The sequence below is a fragment of the Xenopus laevis genome, chromosome 4L (genome assembly GCF_017654675.1).
Source record: "Xenopus laevis strain J_2021 chromosome 4L, Xenopus_laevis_v10.1, whole genome shotgun sequence".
Lineage (NCBI taxonomy): Eukaryota > Metazoa > Chordata > Amphibia > Anura > Pipidae > Xenopus > Xenopus laevis.
The window spans coordinates 110,983,937-111,005,509 of NC_054377.1; the positions used below are offsets into that span (position 1 = coordinate 110,983,937).

Sequence of the window (21,573 nt, forward strand, 5' to 3'; positions counted from 1 at the left end):
TGTAATAATAAGAAATGAACTGTACTTGATAGTAACTAAGCCACGTTGAGGTGAGTATCTCAGTATTGGCCAGATTATTGCTCTGGTTTCATAAGGCTGAAAACCGAACAGAATGTTCAGACCCGATCAGGCCTTACAAAAACCGAACTGTTAAAGTGTCAAACCAAACAGGTGACACAGTGTCGGACTGGCCCACCAGGATACCAGGAAAACTCCCGGTGGGCCCAGGTGTCAGTGGCCCCTCATGCTGCTAGACATTTGGCCTGTTTCATGGTCATTCTCTATTTCTATGAGAGCAAAGTGGCTAAATAAATGGAATGATAGATTATAGTATGTAAAGAAAAGAGACTAGGAGAATAAAGGGTTGAGTAAGGAGAGGAAGAAAAATAGTACTGAGAGTGGGCCACTGGTCTAAGATTAATTGGTGGGCCCCTGGTCTAAGGTTTTTGGGAGGGCCCCTGGTGTCCCAGTGACAACCCTAGTCGAGTAAGTGTAATATGCCTGCCTGCTAAAGATCACTTATTATTACTTAATAAAAATTTCAGTGAGCTGGGAGAAAAGTCCAAGGGAGCGACCATCCCCTCTCAGCCAAGGTGTGGGCTATGTTTGCACCCTTTTAGCAAAACAGCGGTTGTGCCATTCTGCATTCCAGCCTCCCCATCATTCGCTACGCGCAACACAAACACCTTCAGTCAGTAAATGCCTAACTTGCCTACGACATATATACTGCTGGGATTGGATAAAGTGATATCACACACCCCTACCCTGCCACATCTTAGTCACGTGGCTTTGAATTTACCTCCTCCCTGGAACGCCATAGCGACATTTAGCTTCCTGTGTGCAACTAAAACTACATCTCCCAGAAGACATTGCGGGGCGCACGCGCAGATTGTTCGTATAGCATGGCTACGGTGCTGTCCAGGGCGCTGAAGCTGCCAGGTGAATATGTGTAAATAACGGGGTTTGGCTGGGCTGTTTGTGTTGGCAGGGGAATTTGCAAGTGTTCATGTGGGTGTTGTAGGGAGGTTCCCACAAAAGCGCAGCGCTGTGGCTCAGTGGTTGGTACTAGGCAGGGAAGGGCGTACGTATCTCTTAGACAGATTGGCCACTGCCATATGTACTGACCAACAAAGGAGAGCGGCCCCAGTATCGGCCTTCAGTTTTATTCAGGGAGCCGCATACGCAGCTCTTATGTTATTGTTAAAGGGGAACTATCGCGAAAATGAAAAATTAATATAAGCTTCAGCATACTGAAATAAGAAGCTTTCTAAATACAATCAGTTATTTATTCTGCATTGTTTCTGAAATAATCACATTTATCTTCACTATTCCTCTCTCAGCATGTTTCTCTTCATTATACCATCATGCAGCAGTTGGGTGTCAGATATTCATTGACAGTTAGATCCAATATATCTTATAGGGGGGCTTCCTTTCCTAGCAGATGAATTAGAGCTCACTCCTGGGCCCCCTGGGCTGCACCCGCCATTAGACCCCACAAGAGGTCAGCCCTCCCCACCCCACAGGTCCACCCCCCCACCACACAGTAAAAAAAAAATACATTGGGGCTAGGGTTCCCATATGTTAATAAAAAAATATTGGTGGTCAGGGCCCCCCATAAAAAAAACATTTGTGGTCAGGGCCCCCCCCCCATTAAAAGAAACATTTGTGGTCAGGCCCCCCCATTAAAAAAACATTTGTGGTCAGGGCCCCCCATTAAAAAAAAATGGTGGCCAGGGCCCACTTCCAAATTATAAGGATAATGGTGGCCAGGGCCCCCCTTAAACATGTAAAAAAAACTTGCCCCCCCCAGAAGTTTGAAAATTGGAGCCCACCACACAACAGGGACCACAAAGGGTTACCTTTTGGGGGGCCCTGCCATGTTACACTTACTTCATTAGTGTGGCCCACCTGCTGTCAGTGAGCTGCCAACTTCAGAAGGGAGGAGGGGAGCACAGGTGGCTGCATCTTCTTCCAGTGACAGCATTTTCTTCCCTTATTGGTCACAGAATTTCAAGTCCTGGTAAAGCTGCATGGTTATTGGATGAGCTGGAGGGGAAGTTCAAACCTCAGCTATCCAATCCCTGAGCAGCTAAACCAGGACTTAAACTCTGTGACCAATAAGGGAAAGGAATGGACAGAAGACACCTCCCCCTGTGCTCCCGCCCTGCCTTCCCAAAGTAGGCAGCTCTCAGAAAGCAGGGGGCCTGGCTAACCAAGTAAGTGCGGCGTTGACGGGCCCCCCTTACCCTCTGGGCCCCCTACAAGAGATACATATACTGAGAGAGGGATAGTGAAGATAAACTTAATTATTTCAGAAACGGTACCGTGTTTTTAATTATTTAGAAAACTTCTCATTTCAGTATGCTGAAGCTTATATTAGATTTTCATTTTCATGATTGTTCCCCTTTAAAGCAACTCTTACTAAATACGTGCGGTTTATATAAAAAATCATAATCTTTATCCATTCTCAGGAAAGAAGTCCCATGACCCACGGGAATATGACCCTCTCACACAGGCGGACAGCGATGAAAGTGAGGATGATCTGGTAATTAACATCCAGCATAATGGAGTTCAGAATGGGAAGGGCAGTAGGGGTTCATATCATGACCCAGACTCTGATGTTGAAAGAGCCTCCAAAAGAGTCCAGCAGCGTCCAGTTGATGCTAAAGAAGAGGGCCTATCCCCATCAGGAGGACTGGACCTTGAGCTGAAGGCAACATCACCAGTGGTGTCTTATATAAGGACCACAGTCTTCCTCCTAACAGTTGTTGTCTCCATGATCATGGTTCTTATTTGCGCATTTCTCATTCCTTGTCCTCACAGAGGGCATCACCAATTCTGGACCCTCCGCATTGGTCAGGAGACAGGTAATATAAATCTCATGTAACTTTCTAAGTCATTGGTTGGTGAAGCACTGTGTAGAAGAGTGTGTTTTGTATAGTTTGTTAAGACAGTTATTCTATTATTACCTTTCAGTGCTTACTTCAGTGGATTCAGACAAATTATAATATTTGCTTTTAGTCTGGAACCCCAAATGTAAAAATCCTAGATGTACCCAGTATACTCCCCTGTTTTTCCTGTTAAAAGCTGCTTTAAAGGGCATTTATTTTATTTTTCTAAAAGGTACAGTCCAGTTTTTCATGCTCAGAAAAACAGAACAGGAAAAACAGGTAGATAGCTGGCAAGATCCTGGTTCAAATAGGCTGAACAAGAATTAACTGGGATAGAGAGTAAGCAGATTTATGGTAGCAACATGTCAGGTGCAAAAGGTGATTGGGTACAGTATCTGAGGTCAAGTGTGGGATTCAGCTGCATGAAAGAGCATGGGGTGTATTTTCAGGGCACAGATAACAGTCCTAAATGTGGGTTCCGGCTGATTTCACAAAAAAATTAGAGAATTCCAATTGTCCTTGGAAATATGGGATGACTTGTTTGTGAATGAGAATATTTGCAACAATCAAGCTGTAGTCTTATGGTTTATGGCAAAATGCATTATAATAAAATAAAAGCCATTGTTCTATCTTGATTTAAGTTTGCCTAATTTTGGAGACTGTAGGCTTATCCAAAGCCACTGTCCATCCAGGTTTGGTGGTTAGAGGCTATTATGGTGGTGGTAACCATTTCTTAGTTTTTGACTTTCACCCATGTGGTACATCCCATGTTTTTCTGACTGCGGATGAGCTGTAAAATCTTTGTACCTGTAAAAATATATCTGTAACAATGTAAACAGCAACTATTACAGTTAAAGCAGAAGTAAACCCTAAAAATTAATGTGACTAAAAATGACATATTTCATATACTGAACTTATTGCACCAGCCTAAAGTTTCAGCATCTCAATAGCAACAATGATCCAGGACTTCAAACTTGACACAGGGGGTCATCATCTTGGAAAGTGTCTGTGACACTCACATGCTCAGTGGGCTCTGAGCAGCTGTTGAGAAGCTAAGTTTAGGTTTGTCACAAATCATCAAGCAGAAAATGAGGTTGGCCTGTAATATAAGCTGATGCTACAGGGCTGATTATTAAATTCTGATGCTAATTGCACTGGTTTCTGTGCTGCCATGTAGTAATTATCTGTATTAATTACTAATCAACCTTATACTGTGACTATTCTATGTGTACTGTATAGATCTTCCCTGCTAAAGGGCTGTAGTTGCCTTGGGCTGGTACATAAGCCCAGGAAATAATATACAACATTTCCACCCTACTTCTTTATTTAAGCGTTGGTTCTCCTTTAAATCAAAGTCCAGACCTAAAAAAGTTTACCTGATGGTCCTTTTGTAATACTAGAATAAAGCTGAGTATACTTGTAAGCAGTAGAAAGAACTGTGAACCATTTTAGAGGTATGTCTGTGATTCTTTTCTTTACAGGTATACCTTCTCCCCTGGAACTGTTTGATGTGAATATGGACGGTGTTCCGGACATCCTAATTTCTTTTGCATCCCCTAAAAATGTGTCCCAAGGTAAACATAAATCAATAGTTATTATTCTTTTTATTTGCCCTCCCCTCTGATTAGTACTACATAAATGAAATACAGAGACAAGCAACTGATATGGAGCAACTGCAGCTAATGGGCTATTAGAAAGTACTTAGAAAGGATGTGTTGATGTTTCTTGTGGTGAAGGGAAAGGCATTGCTTGTGCAATATACAATTAGCCTGAAAAGACTCTCTGAAAAAGAAGACTGGAATTGGCAGGCACATAATTGAGTACTTCTTGGTAATACGGGGCGCCGATGGCTACACACCCACTGTATGTAACGCACTGTATGCAGAAATAGAGCCGCACTGACATTGCAAAAGGCGTCCCTCGATATGTTTCGGTCAGCGCTCTGTACGTGAGTTATTTGCTTTCTCTGACATAATTGAGTACCCCTCTGAGATCTGTGGATCATGCTAGTGAATGTGAGAGCATGATGAACTGGTAGTGCCTCTACCCCCACCCACAATTTAAGTTTGATGCTCTTATATGGTTATATAGAAGATTTGATGCCATTTCAGAAGTTATGTTACCTGAAATAATGAGATATTGTAGTAGGTTGTAAGCAGTTATCTAATGTTCTTCAATGCAGGATGTCACCAGTACAAAGGAAATTTGGTTCCATAAGAACTAGAAATGTACCAAATCCCATTTAGAATTGCAGTTGGTCTTTTTCAGATCTTCACACAATCTGCTTGTTTGGCAAGGCCACCATATAAGTGGATACGTAAGTGTTAAGTGCCCCCCCCATGTGCCAAGTAAATCAGGCTGCTCAGATTTTCTCTGGCTGTCAACTATCAGATCTTTATAAAGACCTTCCGGGACGAGACGACCGAAACACCTGACTGATGGCTTTTGACCAATGGGATCTCTATCTGTATTTGCCCAAATGTTCTGTGTAGGATTCCAAATAATAGATTTGTTGCTTCTAAGAACAATGCTTTCTCCTAACCACAGCATAAGAGTCTCACATACTTTAAAGAAAAAGGAAGGGTAGAATCACTGGCGATCACCCCCATTATTATAGTCACCTGCTATCCCAGGCTGGTAAGAAAAATAAAGACGAGGTCCTCTGCACATATATTAAGGACATTAAGACATTTTGTGCATTATGTTTCTATAAAATTCCCCTCCCTTTAAATAAAACAGGAATTGTATCTCAGGCAGGTAGACCCCTTCTTCAAAAAATCAGCCTTGGATGCCAATTTTTCCTTTTCTTTAAGTTTTGTCCATTTCTTTAAAGTATAGATTTGTTTGATGACTTTCGTTCTTTTCTTGAAACACAGATCAAACCTTTGTTTTATGTTTCATTGAATTGATATAATTTAGTCAACATTTGCACAGAGATTTTACATGCTAGAAAGTGAACTGGTATTATGTAAATGTATATAGTATAAATAAGGAGAAATCTAAAAGCAGCTATAGCTTTTAAGATGTTTCCCTTTTAATGTGTAATCCATTTTTGTAATGCTGCCTGTAATCATGTCTGTTTTTCCTCTTTTCCTTTCATTTTGACTAATTTAGTTCTATATTCAGTTATTTCCCTTCTGTCTTCTTTATGTGCATCTGTGTCTTGCTTTTTAGAATTATATGTATTTTCATAAGCCCTTAATTTCTCTCCCTTGCATGAAGATGCTATGAAACATCACAACTCAGTTGCAGCCTTGTCTGGCATTAATAACAGCATCCTTTGGAGCAGTCGTGTGCAGGAGGAAATCCAAAGTATAAAGTGTGGGCTGCTGCTTCCTGATTCCCCACAGAATAATACTTGCCTTCTAATCGGACGCTCCAAATTTCTGCAACTTGTCAACGCCACCTCAGGTACTTGCAGTCCCTCCCCTCTATCCTTCCTGTTCACACACAATTTCCAAAAAGGTGTTTGCTACGCAATTTTTATCTTTGGTTAAAATAATAGGATCTGTTTAATGTTTTTTTTTTAAGGAAAACCAATCTGGACCAGTTCAGTCCATCTGTCCAATGGGGCTCTGGCTACTTCTGCAATTGTTCTGCCAGACCTAAATGGGGATTATATTAGTGACTTACTGGTGCTTACTGTAGGAGAGCAACAGGTAACTGTCTTTATATTATTAAAATGTGTATATATAACCTTTTTTAAAAATGTTTTTATTAAGAGTTAGCGACAGAGTCTGATTTAAACAGGAACATGTCACTATTCGCCTATATTAATATATATATATATATATATATATATATATATATATATATATATATATATATATATATATATATATATATATATATATATATAAAATAGATATTAATAACCTTTCCAAGTACAGGTGCCACCCTTGTTCCCCCATAACCTCCACTTTTATAAAGCTAAACTTAATGTTTGTTGGAAATTATCAGTCATAAGCAAAGGGTTACATGTGTCATAGAAGCTGATGCTATACGGCTGATTACAGTAACGTTCCTCTGAAGTGCTAACCCCCCCCCCCAAATAAATCTTTGGAGACGCCCAATGCTAACTGTCACTTTTCTCCTGGCCCACTTGTTACCTGCTTGTGCTGCTCTGCTACCTTCTGCAAAGTTCAAAGCAGGACCGGGGCTACGACTCTGCAGACCCCGATGTCCAGGCCACCTGGCCTCTCTGTGACCCTAGGGTCTGTTGTATATGTAGTTATTCCACTGGCTGATTATTAATCAGTTGTGTTAGGCTCTCATCCATAAAGCAAGACAGAGCAGCTGCTGCATGAAAGAAAGGACGGATTACAATTCCCTGTGTTGAAGTTAGTGCTCCTTTTTGATGAATCTGCAAAGTATATAACATTTATCCATTTCTAATGCAGTTTAACAGTAACTGTTCTCCTTTTACTGGGCTGATGGGGAAAAAAAAGCAATAACATACTGTACTTCTTTCCTCTGCAGCCACATCTGGGATTCCAGTTGGTCTCTGGTCTGACTGGGCACCTGTTGGGAGAAGTTGTAAAATACGAAGCCACAGTTAAAGGCAAACTCCAAGGACCACAGGTCCATTACACCACTCAGGGAGCCATATACATCTTATTTGGGTTTGGTAAGAATTAACACCTTCACTTTATATTACAAATCTACAAGAAAAACCTATATCAGTGTGTTACTGATAGGTATGATAACAGAAATTTACATTTAATATGATACTGATAGTGGCAGAGAAATTTGCTGGACAGGGGTAAGATCCAATTAACTTTTTATCCTGTATATTTTAGGGAGTGTGCAGGCAGTTGCTCTCAAAGATATTTACACACAGGCTAAAACTGGAGAGAGTTTGCCCAAAGCTTTGCAGAAGGAGGATCCAGAGTGGGAGAAATGGAGAACAGTGAATGGGTCTCAGACCATCAATGTTTACAGGTAATAGGCACAAGGCAATGTTCCATCTAAGGTATACAATTGTGCTCACGCTCATGGATCTTTAGTGCACACAGTCTAACACAGAGCGCACAAAAGTGCCTGATGCAGGAGGATATTGTGTTATTCTGTTTGGCTTAGGTGGCAAACCCAGGCTGCAGGACAACTGTAGCAAAATAAAGTGTACCTTTTCCAAAGTGAAACTAAGGGGAGGGGGTCTGCAGATAAAATCTCTCTTTTTCTGCTTTTCGGACTCTAATTTAGCTCAGCGAGGCAGGTGTGCGGGCAACAGTCTGTGTGGGTGGCTGGAATGTCATTCAGGTGCTGTGTAGCCATTCTGAAGCCATACATTAAGGGGTGAGACCTGCAGTAAGGCAGCAGTCTGATTTGATAGCTGATATGTCAGGCAGCCAATCCCTGCATTCAGAGAGTGAGGGTGGGGATGAGCTGTGCAAATTGTCGACCCGCACCCAACCCTAGTCCGCCACTCTGCTTCCCTTTATATCCCTTTATTCCCTATAAATAGATGACAGCGGCGCATACTTAGGTCGCAAATTCCTTGTGTGTGTGTGTGTTGGCCCGAAAACCAACCAACCCTCTCCCCGCTGGTATCGGGCCTGCCCCCACATCACTACTGAGCAACATGGTGTGCTTGGAAGGGATTAAGAAAGCAAGGTTCTAGGCACTTCTATTACCCACGTGTGAAAATAGCCTCCTCTGCTCAGAGTAGCACACCCTCCTGCACCACCACTGAAGCTACAACAAGATTATTTTCCATATCTGTGTAGACTTCGAGTAGCAGGTAACATTGAGTTGAACAAATTTAATTTGTTTTATTTCTTGCCCTAATAATACACAGTAGTGAAAGGTATATAACTATTTGTGGTCATGATGCCCTTTCAGGTCCCAGTCCCCAGTTTCACTTGCCATCTGTGCATATAAAATATAATATATAAATATCAAGAAAATAAATAAATTGCTTGTATTTGGGGAAACTTTCCTGTATCCAAATGTATAGATTCTGAAATAAGCTTGCATACCCATGCATATAATCCTGAGATGCAGAAGGACTATTTTATGGAAATGACATTCTCTTGCCAACAAAACCGTTAAGCACTTGGAGGAGGAACCGGTTATTCTGGGCTCCCACAATCCTCTCTTTCACAAATGTTGATCATACTGTGTGAGTTTTAACTATAGTTGAGAGAGTATGGCACCACAGCAAGTTGTAAAAGGTAAATCTACTGTGCTTGTGGCATAATTTTGTAAAATAGCACAGACAAGCAATGGTTAGTGTTTTTTGTTGTTCATTTTAATATCCTCAATGTTGTGCACATTTGTAAATTTGGTCCTTATGTGCACAAAATAATTTTTTTGCACACACAGCCCCCAAAGACTTAGAATAAAATGTTAGGCACCCTCCTATTGCGTAAAATCATTTACCTGATACCTTGGGCTGGTGCTCCTGGTCACTAAAAACTGCACAGCCCCAGGGTATTTCTGCAGAAATCCTTGTCGCCATCTTGTTTGGATTCTTCCATCCTCTTTTAGTTACGGTTCGGCAGGCTCATGCAAAGTAAAGTGAAAGCATAAAGGAGGCATAAAGATCAAGCCAAGGAACTTCTGCAGAAATACTCTGGGCTGGAGCAGTTTTCCCCCAACAGGAGCACTGACCCCAGTACCCAGCTGTTACAATCATGGGGGGGTACCAAACATGTGGCACCCAACAGTGACTTGTGACTTTAGTTCTTGCATAGGTAACTTTGAATTTAGATTGGTATTTTGTTAAAACTTTTATGGATGATTTGTTGTTATTCAGCTATTTACAAAAAAAAACAACAACATAAACATTTGGTGCAATCCAAAGTATTTTTATATACTGAACTTATGGCAACAACATATATGTTTGATGGGCAAAAAAATATTTTCTTCAAGGGCTGGTTCAGACCATGCAATGTTGGAGAAAGTGTGGTTATCATCACCTGTTCTAGGTGATAGAAATGTTGTAATTGTGTAATTGGAGTAACTGGATGCAGTTAAGCAAGCAAAGCATTAATTAGAAGTATGTTAATTTATCTGAGTTGTTCATAGAGGGGGTTTATTTATATAGGAGTTGAGCTTCTAGAAGAACATCTCAAACCCAAAATTAATGAACAGTGATTTAGGGGTAGCAGTGCTTGAGGACTCACAAGAGCTTAGAATCTTAAGGGGGTTAATGAGAAGCAGTCTTTGATAGACCTCTAATTAAATTATTCCCTCTAAGATTAAAGCTTTTGGTTCACAACCAACCTCTTTAACAATATTATAAGGACATTTTTTACCTTTCTAAAACAAAATAGCCCCCATTCCTCAGTGCCTGGGGTAGTGACTGGTCTCCTTTAATTTCATAGAACAGGAGTGGAGTTCCTACAAAGCATTCCGGTTCTGGACAGTAACTGCAGTGACCTGCTTATCACAACGACTGATGGCCTGACATTGCTGCGGGGGAAAGACTTAGAGAAGAGATGGGCTGTCAGCTTGAAGAACGTCAAAAGGTTTCAGTGGTTTGATTATCCTGTTTTTTTTGTGACTTCATGAGGGCTATGTACAAACACAGTATATATGAGGGACCATTATTTTGTCAGTACAGCACTGTATGTACAAAATGAATCATTTTTACCTCCACTTTGTACTCAAACATGCTATGAGGTTTTTACTATGTGATCATATGCAAAGGGAAATGTAGTAGTGTTGGGCTACTCCACTGTGTGTGTGCAGCTTGCTTATGCCCAAGGGTAAAAAAACGTTATACTAGGACTGAGTCACGTTAAAGTTTTGCCAGTACCAGTTTCTAACACAAGTCCTAGAGATACTCTGTGGTTGTGTTAACCTATATTTGTCGAGCATTTATAAATCTAGAAGAATATGTCTTCAGGAATTGCTTACAACCATTTTACTATGCTCTGCTTGTACATGATATAAATAAATGTAATAATCTCCAGTAAGGAAGGTACAAAGGCTTTGTACCTGTTTATTGTGAGGCTGTTCACACAGTGTTTCATGCTGAAGCCCTTCCTCGGTTGTGGCAGTGAGATCACAGTTAGATTTATGTACCACAGTGCCCTCCCCCTGTGTAACCAAGTCACGGAGGGTTTTTATCGAAGTCCACATTTTGACTCAAGTAGGAGCAGATTTTGTGTTTCCAATTTAAGTACAAATATTCAGCTGTTATGCATATTCAAAACTCAACAGTCCAATAAATAAATGGTCTTTATATTATCATCTATTATGTTTCAACGTGGCCAGACTAACACCTGTTACTGCTCAAAGGAAACAAAAATGTTTTGTATATGCGATGAGATTTCACACACTGCTATGCAAACAAAAACCCATTGGCATCATGTGCTTTTAGATCGGCTAATCATCTTTGTGGTAATTACTTTTCATATGATCTATATGTTTGGCTCATGAATGCGATCTCTTATTACTTTGTGTAGTCAGCCGCAGACTGGACACTTTAATCCTGATGGCAGCCTAGACTTCTTGCTACAAATTCATAGCAACAATACTTCAAAGAGGGTATGTATTATATTTCCAATATTGATTCAGATTTTTTTAACCATTGCTTGTTACCAGACAGGGAAATGGGACCTTTGTACACAAAAGGATTATTATTGTTCATGTGATGTGAACTGCTGCCTTAAGTTGGCCACAGACGCAAAGATAAAGTTGCACGAAAATTTTTTGTATGATTTGTGTGTGGATTTTCCCGACATTTTTCATACCATGGCAATCGTTAGTTTAGTCGATCTGTCAGGTTAGAAGATTTCCGTCAGCTATTGATAATATCTCTGCATGTATTGCCTATCTAATGATATCAATGGGTGATTGTCACTAGTATTTTTCAGACATAACTTTCTTATGATTGCTGTCATGGCCAGAGCATCGTCTGATTTGTTCTTTTACTACTGTTAATCCGAATGGTTAATTGCAGGTCGGAAGATTGTGCCGTACGAGATCGTACGGTAGGAGGCTAGAATCTGCACGTCTATGGCCAGATTTACAAACATAGGTGATAAATGGCACAAGTGCTGTTTCCAGTAGCAACCAATCTGCTAATTGTTTTCATTTTCTAATTTATAGTAGAGTGTTAAAAACAAATTGATGATTGGTTGCAACAGCACTTGCACAATTTAGCACATGTTTGAAAATCAGCAAAAGAACGGCAGTCACTTTGATTCTTAAAGGAGACATATATTATGTAGAAAACAAAAATGTTCCAGTGCATTAAACACTTAGATATAGAAGGAATGTGTTTAAAAAGTTGTGTTTTTGGTTACTTTATTGAAAATTTCTGCAAAACCCCTACAGTTCCACTTACTGCTGCCTCCTTTCCCAGGCTGTGCAGAGGAGCACACTGCACTGTGGAATAGGAGCCAGCAGCTAAGTTGACATGTCAAAGCCTGTCTTTGCTTGTGTGACTGCAGGGCTGTGATTGACTATCCCCCTCCTACTGTGCTTCTGGCAGGGACCTTAGTCCAGCCTACTCTTCCTTTGAAACTCAATTCAGATGGCACTCCGGATAAATTTGAAAACGTTTATTGACAAATTAGAGTAACAGCACAATGCCTATGATTAAGGGAGTGTTTCCCGAAACGCGTAAGGCGATGCTGTTACCTTAATGTTGCAATAAACTTCTTAAAATTTATCCAGAGTGCTGCCTGAATTGCTCATTGGATCTATATCACAGTTGGGACGTTGGTGGCTGAGCACACAGAGTTTGTGGAGCTGATTGGAGGGACATGGCATGGTGGGGTAAGTCTAGAGCGGTCATATTCTAATTGACTTCCACATAGGTCTGTACGACTGATTCTTTTTTCAAGAAATAGCCTGCATGTGATCCTTAAAGGGGATATATTCATATTTTAAACTCTTCCCCTATCATGTAAGCAATTATAAATAATTATAAATAATATGTGTTGCCTGATTTCAAAATTACACCATTATTAGAGTTCCCCATAAATCCTCTCTTAAAATGAGTAATGGCGAGTCCGAAGGGTCCTTGCTCAGAAGCAATGTGAAATGTGGGTAGCCAATCACAGCTCTGCCTTCACTCTGGGAAAGATAAACTGCAGTTCCCTTTCAGATGTGCCTATCTATTGAGGAAGCTGAACAGATGGGTGGGATTTATAGAATTTTTTGGGGGAAATTTTCAGTTATGTAGCTCAAAAGGAAACTTTTAAAAGCATGTGCCTTCTATTTTTATTCTTAGATGTGTATAATGCAATTGCAAAAAACATGTTCTTCACTATGCCCCCTCAACTCATCACTCCTCTTGGGCAGCTCAGTTTCTTTCTCCCCTTGCCTCTCCAGTCAAAATGTCAATATTAATTCCAATGCTTCAGGGGGTTTCTGACAGGAAATTGTGCAGCACTAAACTATATATGGATCTTTTTAGGATTAAAAAGGCCTAATTGAAAATAAACTAAATGATGACTGGCAAAACAATATTTAAACACCTTCTGAGTCTATTGCATCTTCACCTGCATTAATAAGGCTTGATTTTGACCTGCTTCCATTCAGTTGTGTTTTGTGCATACAAAATCTTCTTTATATTTAAGTATTGGTTTTGCCCTTTTAGTTTCCATTAATTAGGAACTGTTGTCGAGAGCTGCAGTATTGATAGCCTTAGGGCCCTTACACATGGGTGTTAGTTCCTACGTCCTCCAGCAGTTGATCCTTCGTGTCTTCCACCACAGTGGAACGCAGGAAGAACCAAAGCCCATGCTTCCTGATTGGGCACGTTCCTTCATGGAAAGCATGAAAGACCAACCGAGAGAAGACACCCCTTGTGTAAGGGCCCTTAGAAGAGTTCTTCGCTGCAGCCTTGTATATAGAAAGCACTGTTTCAACTCCATAGGTATTTTTAAAATATTTTTATTGATTTAAAAAAAAAAACAATCATTTTACATAACAGTGACTTTCAGAATTGCTTTCCTTTTCAGATCGTCATTATTGATGGCACATCTGGTGTACCTCTCTGGGAATGGGAAGTTCCATGGCATGTGAAAGAAGCAGCGGCTGCTTCTGTCCCAACTTCGGATGGGAAGTCTGCCTTTGTTTTCTGGGGTGATGGTAGCCTTCCAGCCAACAGCACAGTGAGTAAGACTTCAATGTGTGAAAGTGGGATGAGTGAGTGCTAGGAAGTCATGCTCATGCTCGCCAAAGTAATCAGAGTATAGCAAGTAGACATTGTTGCGTGTCATTGAGCATACGTGAAATTGCTTCTAGTATATAGAAAGTAGTCCTGGCACTACTGGTAACAACAGGAAATCAGATAAAAAAAAGTATTACTTTGAAATGACCTCACAGAGAAATAAAGAAAAGATGTATGGTAACATGATGAGTGAAGTAAAAAAATAGTTTGACCATGTTTTTGCATTGGTGTATGTAAACTGGGTTTTTTTTGCTTCCTCTTGATCAACTAGCAGTTATGCAGGTTATATACAGACTTAAATGAACTGTAACACTAAAATTTTTTTAAAAAATCCATTCTACCCACACTAATAATGGATCTACCCTGCAAGTTTATTAATAGCAATGCTTTATTAAAAAAATACTCCGCATCTTCTCCCTAACCCGACTTCTGCCAAAACTGGAAGTTATGAGTGATGCAGCTGTGGCATGCCGGTTTCCCAGTTCCAAGAAGAATTGGTCTCTTTTCAAATCTGGTAATGGCCAGTTTCTTGTTGTGACAGCTTCGGTAATGTCTCTTTTAATAGCTGATATGCTCTTACCGTAACAATGCCTGGGTGGCGCAAGGTCCGGAGCAGAGTGACCTCCTTGTGAAGTTTGTAAGTGGCGAAGGTGTGGCAGCCAGTGAGGTTGCCATAGCGCTGCATGCATCGAGTCACATCGTCACATTTGCTTAAGTGTAAAAAAAATCTATTTGGGTTAAAAACGCCTGAATGTAAATATTCATTTAACTTGAATGTGCTTCATACTTTGCAGAATCTGAATATACAAGTTGATACACAGTGGAATAGACATCTCCTCCTTCTCCACCCAAGCTATCCCGGTGTTATACTGGATATCTTTAATGTTAGCGCAAACATTGTTACGATGGAAAGTAAGTGGTATCTTGTATGGAAACCTTATTAACATTATGTAAAAGCACTGGAGTGAGGAAAAGACTGAACAGGAGTGTTGTAAATATAATGATCTGGTAGTGGTGTGCTTTATTAGTTTATGGTTGCTAATTTACATCTGAAAAGAAGCTATCACACTGCTTTTCATGGCATAGGCATTCTCTGTTACCCTCAAGATGAGCAAAATGGGTTGTCACAAAATACTGTGCTGGCCTGTTACTGTTTGTGTAAAAGATTTTGTAACACCATTTATATTGATATGTCTCAATGCAAATTTTTATTTTTCCTTCAGGGCCAGAACTAGGGGTAGTCAGAAGAGGCAGGTGCCTAGGGCGCAACTGAGGGAGGAGCGCTAGACACATACCTTTTCTACCTATCCCTAATTCGGCTTTTTGTACCTGAAGCTGCTTCACTGCCTAGCGAAGTGATGTGCAATGAATGAGATGCATGGTAGTAAATGGGGGAGCCCCTGCTTGAGATCATCGCAAATCTCATCCATTGCGCAACCCATGCCCCACCACCACCACAGTGAAGTGAATAGTGCCTTGGGAGGCACTTGCGCTGTTCTTCTTTACTCTCCCAATGCAAGTGTGCTAGTGGCTGAACCCTTTATTGTGACTGACTAAGCCAGAAGGAATGCAAATTACATTAAATATGCCATTGATCTTTATTACTGTATTCAGAAATTGTCTTTTTTCTTACTAATCAGTTGGAATTAAGGAGTTGGAGAAAGACGCCTTTGTCGTCATTGTGACATCAGATCGAAACATTGGAGCTTCAGACAATGTGCCCCAAACCTTAGTGGTCAGCAAGCTTGCCTTGAGATGGGCTATGTCTTACAGCCATCCTTTGTCTGTGGGAGATGCAAAAATTAGGCCAAAGGTTGATGATGTGAAGAGAATTCTAAGTAGGCTAAAGTTTGGTACTATTCCTCAGAAGGTATGAATATTTATATCTGCCATATAACAGTTTGTTTTGTGTACAAAAAAGTTATACCATGCCTGAGGAAGATATCTAAGCAGTCCCAAAAGCTTACAGTTAGTATAATCGACTAAATTAGACAATGAAAGAGGTCACTCACTGTGCATTTCCTTGTTTTGATCAGTGGTTAGCTCAGCTCAGCTACTTAGAAAAAAAATTCGAAGACAAGCAGCAATATCGCTCAGGAACTCTGGGTTCCATAGAGTGGTGCCATATTTATTTTTGAGGAAGTATCTGCAGGGGAACAAAGCATGCATTATGCTATGGCCAGACAGGGCCAAAATCAGTCTGCTGATATTCGCATGCCAATTTCAGCCCCTACCAGAAGCAGTATCTCCCATCTTCGTTCATGTCCAAAATCCTTGTCTTGGCAAACACACTAGTGAGACTTTGCATTTCCTGTTGAAATCTGTAGAGTGTTCACGCCGGAGCCGACACAAGGGTTCAGGACACAAATGACTTAAGAGGGTACAGCTTGCGGTAGGGGCTGAAACCAGCCTGCAGATTTCAGCAGGCTGATTTCGACGTCATCTAGCCCTAGCCTCAATTAAGTTCCTTTTTAATGCTTTGGAAGAAAAATATGGTGTGATTTTCAGTTTCATATCTCCATTTTTAATTATCTTGTCTTTAGTAACCACCAAAGTGCCACGACGCCTAACTTCAGATAGCATTTAAAGCAGTGCAGTAACCTATAGCAACCATTCAGCGATTTGCTTTAAACAGTGTAATATAGGCAGAATACTCAAAGCAAGTATTTAACTGGGTGCTGTGAAATATCCACTATTAATAAATGAGTTTCTGCAAAGTTCAACATGCTTAGAATTTTTGCCCAAAACAAGAATTGATAGAAGCCACGCTGTTATCGTTTTTATTATGACTGACTTCCAAGCCTACATTGGGAGAGGTATTAATGATCACTAGATAGGAGTCTCCTGTGCCTCTGGAAAGCTCCGTTCTTACATGTGACCTCCCTTAGTTTTCCATGACCTGTCTGTCAGCTTGTGTTTTTCTAACATAATGCTGAATGGTGTAAAGAATGGAAAGCCTGCATCTCTCAAATTCTGTGGACTGTATATTATGGCTTTGGGATAATTTGTTTCTCTTTTGTCCTTAATACAGCCCTAGCTATGTCATCTTATGGAGAAGAAATATTGGAAGATGGATCCAACAAGGGACTTACCTGTGCTGTAATGTGTGGTTCTCTTCCTGCTGTTGGAAAACATGATATCATAGCAAACATCACAACCCAAACACTGTTTCTCAACCGTAGGTTTCCAGATTTTGTTGAACTACAAATCCAATATCCTTCAATATATATATATAATTAGAGATTTAGAGTGTACTGAGATTTGTAGTTCAGCAACACCTGGAGGGGGGTTAAAAAAAAAAGATATTGAGAGAATGTGTTTGAATTGGCCTCATTATGCTGATAAATGGAATGTCTTAATGTTGTACCTGATACATTATATTAACCTAATATGAACATTTCTGGAAGCTTTCTATATGGTGTGGAGAGCCATGAGAACCTTGCAGTATCACTTTAGCTGCGCATAGACCCCATTGGTCCTAAAATCACTCCTCCAGGGCATTACTTACACAATCTTGGTGATGGCATTCTATCACCAGTTGTTGCCACACAGTGCACAACACACAAGGGCACTCCATAGCAGCTAGGACATAGCTCTGTAATCACATCTTCAGCCTCCTTATGACATACAAACACATAAATATCAGTGCATGGCTATTTACTATTATTTTTCCTCCCCTTGGATTAAAAGTAGAGTACTGTTGTAAAAGGCAAATGTCACTGGCTGCGAAAGAAAGTTGTATTGCATTTTATATAAACTTTCCAACAGCTTTTCAACAACCTTTATTCTAGTTGGCTAGGAATGGTCTTTGATGTTGCAGCTCTTATCTGTACAGAAGATTCTCTGTTCTGAGCATTATTTTTAATTGAAACTGTCTAGGACAAGGTGAGATTTTTGGAAATGACAAGCACAGATTTATACTTATGTACATAAATTATGGTATCCCGGCCAGTTCCGGGTTTACGGAGGGGGGCGGGGGGCCCGGCTGCGCGTCCTGCGCCAGGGCCCGCCCCCCTCTAGTTCCGTTTCTGCTTTTGTAAGGTACTGTAAGCTGCTATCCATGACACAATATTTTCTTTCTATGGAGTGTAGGAAATGGGGTATTATTTTTTGTGAAGTCAGGGTGGACAACCTGAGGTTCTTGGCTGCTAATCCACAACTTGTTATTGGCAAATGCTGTTCTTGGGATCTATAGTTTGCGCTAAAGAGACATGAAGTTCAGACCTGTATGTTCTTCAAATATATTCCTTCCACTTTCTTACTTGGCTGGTTGCACGTCCTCCAATGGCCACTTTCCACTGGCAATACTGACAAAGAAATGAGTCCAGCACCCGCAGTTTTGAATAAAACAGCCTTTATTGGTGCAAGGGCATTACAGCAACGTTTCAAACCATATGGTCTTTTATCAAGCTTGAGTTCAAAACTGCGGGTGCTGGACTAATTTCTTTTTGAGTGCATAGAGCTGTACAACAGTGCAAATAGCCCCATTATGTATGAAGCTTAAACATCAGCCTCATGCGCACAGTTGTTTATACCTCCAAGTGCCTATGAAATTGGAAGAACACAAGGTTAAGCCTAATTGCAGTTTCCTCCATTTGCCTGACTATTAGAATTTTATAGTGTATTGGTAGCTGTGAAAAGTATTTATTTAGAACTCCCCCAAGTCTTTTTTTTATTTAACACCTTTTAGCAGTCTTGATGATTTATAGCTTAGGGCTATGGACACACAGGCTGTTGTCATGTGCGAAACTGCGATACGTGGGCAACAGAGCAGGTACGTGCCTGGCGCCCCCCCAGCTTTGCGCCCTAGGCACGTGATTACTCTGCCTAGTTCTGGCCCTGGTTGTCAGCGGCTGTTTTCAGCCTGTGTATTTGGGCTGATTTAAATCAATGGAGTAGGGCACTGAGCAGATCTGCTTCTCTAAGCCGATATGTCGCTGACAACAGCCTGTGTTTCCATAGCCTAAGCAGGGTCCGGTTCTCATTGACACTGTACCCTGAGCTGGATGAAATCACAATAGCTGGAAGTACAGTAAGAGTAAATAAGAGGATACACAGAACTAGTGGTGTAACTATAGAGGAAGCAGACCCCTACAGTTACATGGAACCCCCCCTCCCCAGCTGCTATCTTACCTTTGGCTGGGGAAGGGGGATGCAGGCTGCTCTGGCACTGGGCGGGAGTGGGCGGAGAGGTGTAGACGAGTCAGCGTGTTGGGAATAGCAGTGCACCGGCCATCCGAAGATTTTTTTGCAGGGGGGCCTGGTGCACTGTAGTTACGCTGCTGCACAGAACCACATATGTTTGCAGAGTTTCAGTATCGGCAAATAAACCTACAACGTTGTGGCTATGCTATCTTGCTGGGTTACTTTTCTGTAGTGATTAAAATCCAGTGGAGGTTTGTTATCGGCTTCTATGTAAGGAATAAGTCACCCACACATCAGCATAACACTCACTAGCAGCTACAGAAAAAAGTTTAACAACACTAATATGCTGCTTAATAGCCTCCAGTCATGAGGTGCCTAGTTGGCTGTCAGAGAAATGGGCTTGTGAGACCTGACCTCTTGCTGCCTACTCACTCCTTATGGTGCTTGTTACACACAGAAAATGAACACTGCTGATGAGTCACAACTGATAGTTTTAGTTGCCCAGGGTAATGCAACCTTTTACTTAATCTAAAAGTGTGTGTGTATATATATATATATATATATATATATATATATATATATATATATATATATATATATATATATATATATATATATATATATATATATATATATATATATATATATATAGTCTGTAAACTGTAAATACGTCTGTACATTAGGTAATGCTTGAAAAAGGAATTTGATGTATATAGTTGTAGATAGAGTAGCCGTCTCGGTGGACGCTTACTAATACGTAGGTCATAGCAATTTAAAAGTAGCACATGTGATAACCACTGCTGGCTGCCTAGTCTCTCTATGCGGGATTTGCACAACTAGAATACAGGGTTTCATAGCATACAGGCCGTGCTCATTCAATTTCTTCTGACAGTTACTGAGTGGCATTCTTCATGCAGTTTGTGGTGTAGTTTGTGGATGTGTTAATATCCAGTTGTTCTTCAACCAGTTTCCTTGTGGTACAACTCCATATTTATCGACATGATACATTTCTATAGTGTTTTCTGTAATGATGTTCTGTAGTCTGTAATCCTTTTGAACATAACCCAATCAGCTGCGTTGCCTCGAAAGTTACAGTTGACATTTTTTAACTAATTAGATCAAAGCATGGCATTTGTTTCTGGGATATGCTGTGTAAGTGACTTGCAGCTATCCCTATAGAAAATTAGTTTTATTTTACTATCCAACTGGATAGAAAGCTATATTAACCTATTATATGATGCAGATTGTAAGCTTTTGTGGGCAGGGCCCTCTGATCCTATTTTTATTCTGCAACCCTGTCTGTTATGAATTATTGTAAGGTATTGTGTAATGTGGAGGCTTTCTCTGCTCTTTTCTTCTATGGCCTATGTTTTACATGTTTTCACGTGGCATTCATTATACTCTTTTGCTCAGTTTGCTCTTTCCCGTCAGCTTTTAGTCTTCTCTTTTGCCTCTTCCACCTAAATTCCTTCTCATCTTTTCTTCTGCTGCTCCCTACAAACGGTGCTTTTCACTTTACAGCCCTTTCTACTTTCTCCTTTTAGTCTCCTTTTAGCCTCCTTTTTCAATTTGTTTGCTTATCTTTTGTGTGGGAGTCTAACCCCCATATGGCACTAGGTTTTCCCTGTTGCAGTAATATATAGCAACCAATAAGATGCTTGCTTTTTTTGTCCAGTGTGCTGCAGCTTTTTTGGGATTGTGTGAGTGTCAACGCCTGTGTTGAGTTGGTATAATTAAAGAGTGAAAATACAGATTGTCAGAGGAATACCCCACAGCGCTATAAATGTGTGTAGAATTTTTACAGTTCTCTGGGGAATTGTCTGTTCACCCTTTTGATGAATATAGCTCCTACTAGTTCACATTTATGTACAGTGTGAAGACAAAACATTGATAAGATATGTCACTAGTGACATACAAGGTGTATGGATAAATGCACATTCATGGTATACACTTTCGCTGGCAGCTGTAAAAATCTTTATACAGGTATGGGTTCCATTGTCCGAGCACCCATTATAAATATTTATTTAATATATTTTTCATAAGAAAAGGCAAATAATTCAAATGTTAAACAATGATTTCCTTTTTCCTTGTACTCGATGATAAATAAGCTGCATGAATCCATGTAAATGGAAAAACAAGCCTTTTGGGTTTATTTAATGTTTTTGGCATTTGGTGAGCCAAATTATGGAAAGATCCCAGTCCCAAGCATTCCGGATAATAGAGCCTACACCTGCACTGGATGGTGTAGTAAATGTGTTAAAAATGTCTCTGGTGTACATACAGTATTGTCAGAAAATGTTGTAGCTTCTTAAATAAAAACCATGAAATCTATTTTTCTGTTGTTTTGATTTAAAAATGTCCAAGGTTAAATTGTACCTAATAAATGTCTTGATGTATGTGTTT

The 21,573-nt window shown here is 40.4% G+C and overlaps 1 protein-coding gene across 1 annotated transcript; it reads left to right on the plus strand.

Moving 5' to 3' along the window:
- Positions 1-795: 795 nt before the first annotated feature.
- Positions 796-21,501, plus strand: fam234b.L (family with sequence similarity 234 member B L homeolog). The gene is made up of 13 exons (XM_018258727.2): positions 796-939; positions 2,472-2,867; positions 4,373-4,465; positions 6,114-6,302; positions 6,423-6,550; positions 7,371-7,518; positions 7,691-7,832; positions 10,220-10,363; positions 11,306-11,387; positions 13,814-13,966; positions 14,820-14,937; positions 15,666-15,895; positions 17,057-21,501. The coding sequence occupies exons 1-13, from the start codon at positions 903-905 to the stop codon at positions 17,060-17,062; spliced, it is 1,866 nt and encodes a 621-aa protein (XP_018114216.1). The 5' UTR covers positions 796-902; the 3' UTR covers positions 17,063-21,501.
- The last annotated feature ends 72 nt before the right edge of the window (positions 21,502-21,573 follow it).

What these genes read in the sequence shown, in the direction of transcription:
- fam234b.L (XM_018258727.2), top strand. Translation starts at nt 903, where the DNA reads ATGGCTACGGTGCTGTCCAGGGCGCTGAAGCTGCCAG. An exon ending in CCCTAAAAATGTGTCCCAAG is followed by an intron (nt 4,466 to 6,113) that starts GTAAACATAAAT and finishes CCTTGCATGAAG; the next exon opens with ATGCTATGAAACATCACAAC. An exon ending in ACTTGTCAACGCCACCTCAG is followed by an intron (nt 6,303 to 6,422) that starts GTACTTGCAGTC and finishes TTTTTTTTTAAG; the next exon opens with GAAAACCAATCTGGACCAGT.